General features: G+C 33.8%; 1 protein-coding gene across 1 annotated transcript; it reads right to left on the reverse strand.

The window, feature by feature from the left end:
• Nucleotides 1–282: 282 nt before the first annotated feature.
• Nucleotides 283–684, reverse strand: LOC103019213 (small nuclear ribonucleoprotein Sm D1-like). The gene is made up of 2 exons (XM_028162407.2): nt 606–684; nt 283–482 (listed from the first exon to the last, which is right to left on the reverse strand). Exons 1-2 carry the CDS (start codon nt 682–684, stop codon nt 337–339), a joined length of 225 nt encoding a protein of 74 aa, XP_028018208.1. The 3' UTR covers nt 283–336.
• Nucleotides 685–2,346: the final 1,662 nt, after the last annotated feature.

Below are 2,346 nucleotides of genomic sequence, written 5' to 3' on the forward strand. Positions count from 1 at the left end.
GAATTATTCTGGGACTGCCTGGTAGTAATGCTTAGTTCTTATTGTGTTTGTATCATGAATATATATATGAACTATTAAAACTTAATATGATATAGTCAATAGACAACTCTGTCCTACATTTATGTTTATTAAAAACTGCCACAAACAAACAAAGCCTGTACAAAAAGCAGCCGGATCATCGATTACTTTGAAATCATAATCTTGAGAGACACAATTTGCTTAGGACTCCACCATCTTCTAACTTAGCCACGTAGTCTTCCTCTGCCATGTCTTCTTCTTCTTCCTCGTCTGTCATAAACAAACAAAACTACTTTGAAATAGTAGTCTTGAGAGATATTATCGCCTAGGACCCCCTCTTCCTCTGCCTCTGCCTCGGCCTTGGCCTCTTCCTCTTCCTCGGCCTCTTCCTGCAACAGCTTCCCTTTTCTTAGACTTCACCTTTGGTTCAACATCCACGAGAAGTGCATCCAGAGGTAAGGTGTCTGGCAGAATAAAATACTGAATGTTATTTCCGTGAATACTGAGTGTTTCTAGCTGTACAGGTTCTCTGTTCTTCAGGGTCATTTTCACAGCTTTAAGATGTGTATTTATGCTGACATCTACACCTGTGATTGTTCCATGGACCTTTGTTCTGTTCTTTAATTCAGTGGTTACAATTTCGTGACCCAATCTCACGAACTTCATCCTAGTGGCGCCGTCACCCTTTTGATCTGATAGTGCACAAAGCCTGACAACCGAGCACCGACCGGCTGCGAGTATGAATGGCCCATATTGTTTTAATTACTGTAGCTTTGTAATGTAGTTTGAAACCAGAGCACATGAAGTCTTGACCTTTGCTCTTATTTCTCAAGATTGTTCTGGCTATTTAGGGACTTTTGTGATTTCATACAAATTTTAGGACTATTTATTCTCCTTCAATTTTGAAGGATACTTTCACTAGAATTCTACTTTTTTTTTCTTTTAAGACTTTTAGTATTTCACTCCATTTTCTTCTCACTTGCATGGTTTCTGATAAGAAATCTTCTGTAAATCTTATCTGTTCCAAACATTTCCTTCTCTCTCTCCTTCCATTTTTATACTTCTTGTTGATTTAAACTGTGAGTTTAGATATATAATGCTATTGAATTTTTGGAATATAAATCTAGTTGTCAAATTTTATTACTGACATTGTATTAAAACTTATCCACAATTATTTGGATGTACCTCTACATTTTACAGGTTACATTTTTCATCTTCAATTCTTTTATACCATGACTTACAAATTTTTTATTTGGATTGAGCTCTTGGTCAGCTGAAATTTATTTCACTAGGTATTTCAGGAAGAGTTCATGGTTGGTATAATTTCTAGGTTCTTCAGTGGCCAAGAATATCTTTTTTGCCTTCATATATAATCACCAACTGACTTGAGCATGAAATTCTTGTACTCAGGTTCCCTTCAAAACTATGTAGACTTTGCCCTGTGACTTTTGTTGTTTAGTGGTACAAAGAAGTTTGTGGTCTGCTAAAATATTTTGCCTTGGTAAATATCTTTTTTCCTTCCTAAATGGTTTTAATAATTTTTATCCTTGAAATTCAAAAATTTTACCAAGTTATGTCTAGATGTTTGTCTCATTTCATAAATTTTGTTAGTAATTCTTGACCTCTTTCAATTTTAATAGTCATGTGTTTCTTCCAGTCAGAAAGTTCTTTTTATTATGAAATATTTAAAATACATGGAAGAGCAAATAAAATATTTATAGTGCATGTCCCTATATTTACCACTTAGTTTTAGTAAATCATATTAGTCTGCCACATATGCCACAAATAATTTGTAATAAACTAAATTTTATAGCTGTAGTTGAAACTTCTTGAGCAACCTTCCACTACCCCAATTCTCTTTTTAAACCTAAATGTAAACACTTTTCTAATTTTTGTGTCCGTCTTTCTTACACATTTCTCTATACTGTTATATACATGAATTCAAAAAACATATTACTTTGCATCTTTTCATTTTAAATGCTATGGAATCATATTGTATCTATATTTCTGAATCTTACATTTTTCAGTCTACATTATGTTTTCGAGACTTTGCTATGGTGGTAGCTGCAGCTTTCTTTGGTTCATTTTATTGTGCTGCCTCATTCTGTTATGTAAATATATCACAATTAATTTATCCATTTTTATGTTGATGGACATTTAGGTAGTTTCCAAATGTCCACAAATATAAATCATGCTGCAATGAATATTCATTCACGTGTCTTCTGTGAGAGTTTCTCTAGGTTTTGTACCAAGAAGTGTAGTTCCTTGCAGCAGGCTTGATGACCTGCAAGAGTAATATTATTAAGGAGGTAGTGCTTACATAGTTCT

Source organism: Balaenoptera acutorostrata, chromosome 3, assembly GCF_949987535.1.
Source record: "Balaenoptera acutorostrata chromosome 3, mBalAcu1.1, whole genome shotgun sequence".
NCBI lineage: Eukaryota > Metazoa > Chordata > Mammalia > Artiodactyla > Balaenopteridae > Balaenoptera > Balaenoptera acutorostrata.

Coding starts and splice junctions, on each gene's coding strand:
- LOC103019213 (XM_028162407.2), bottom strand. CDS start 684: ATGAAGTTCGTGAGATTGGGTCACGAAATTGTAACCACTGAATTAAAG. Junction 483..605: donor GGTCCATGGAACAATCACAG/GTGTAGATGTCA, acceptor TTATTCTGCCAG/ACACCTTACCTCTGGATGCA.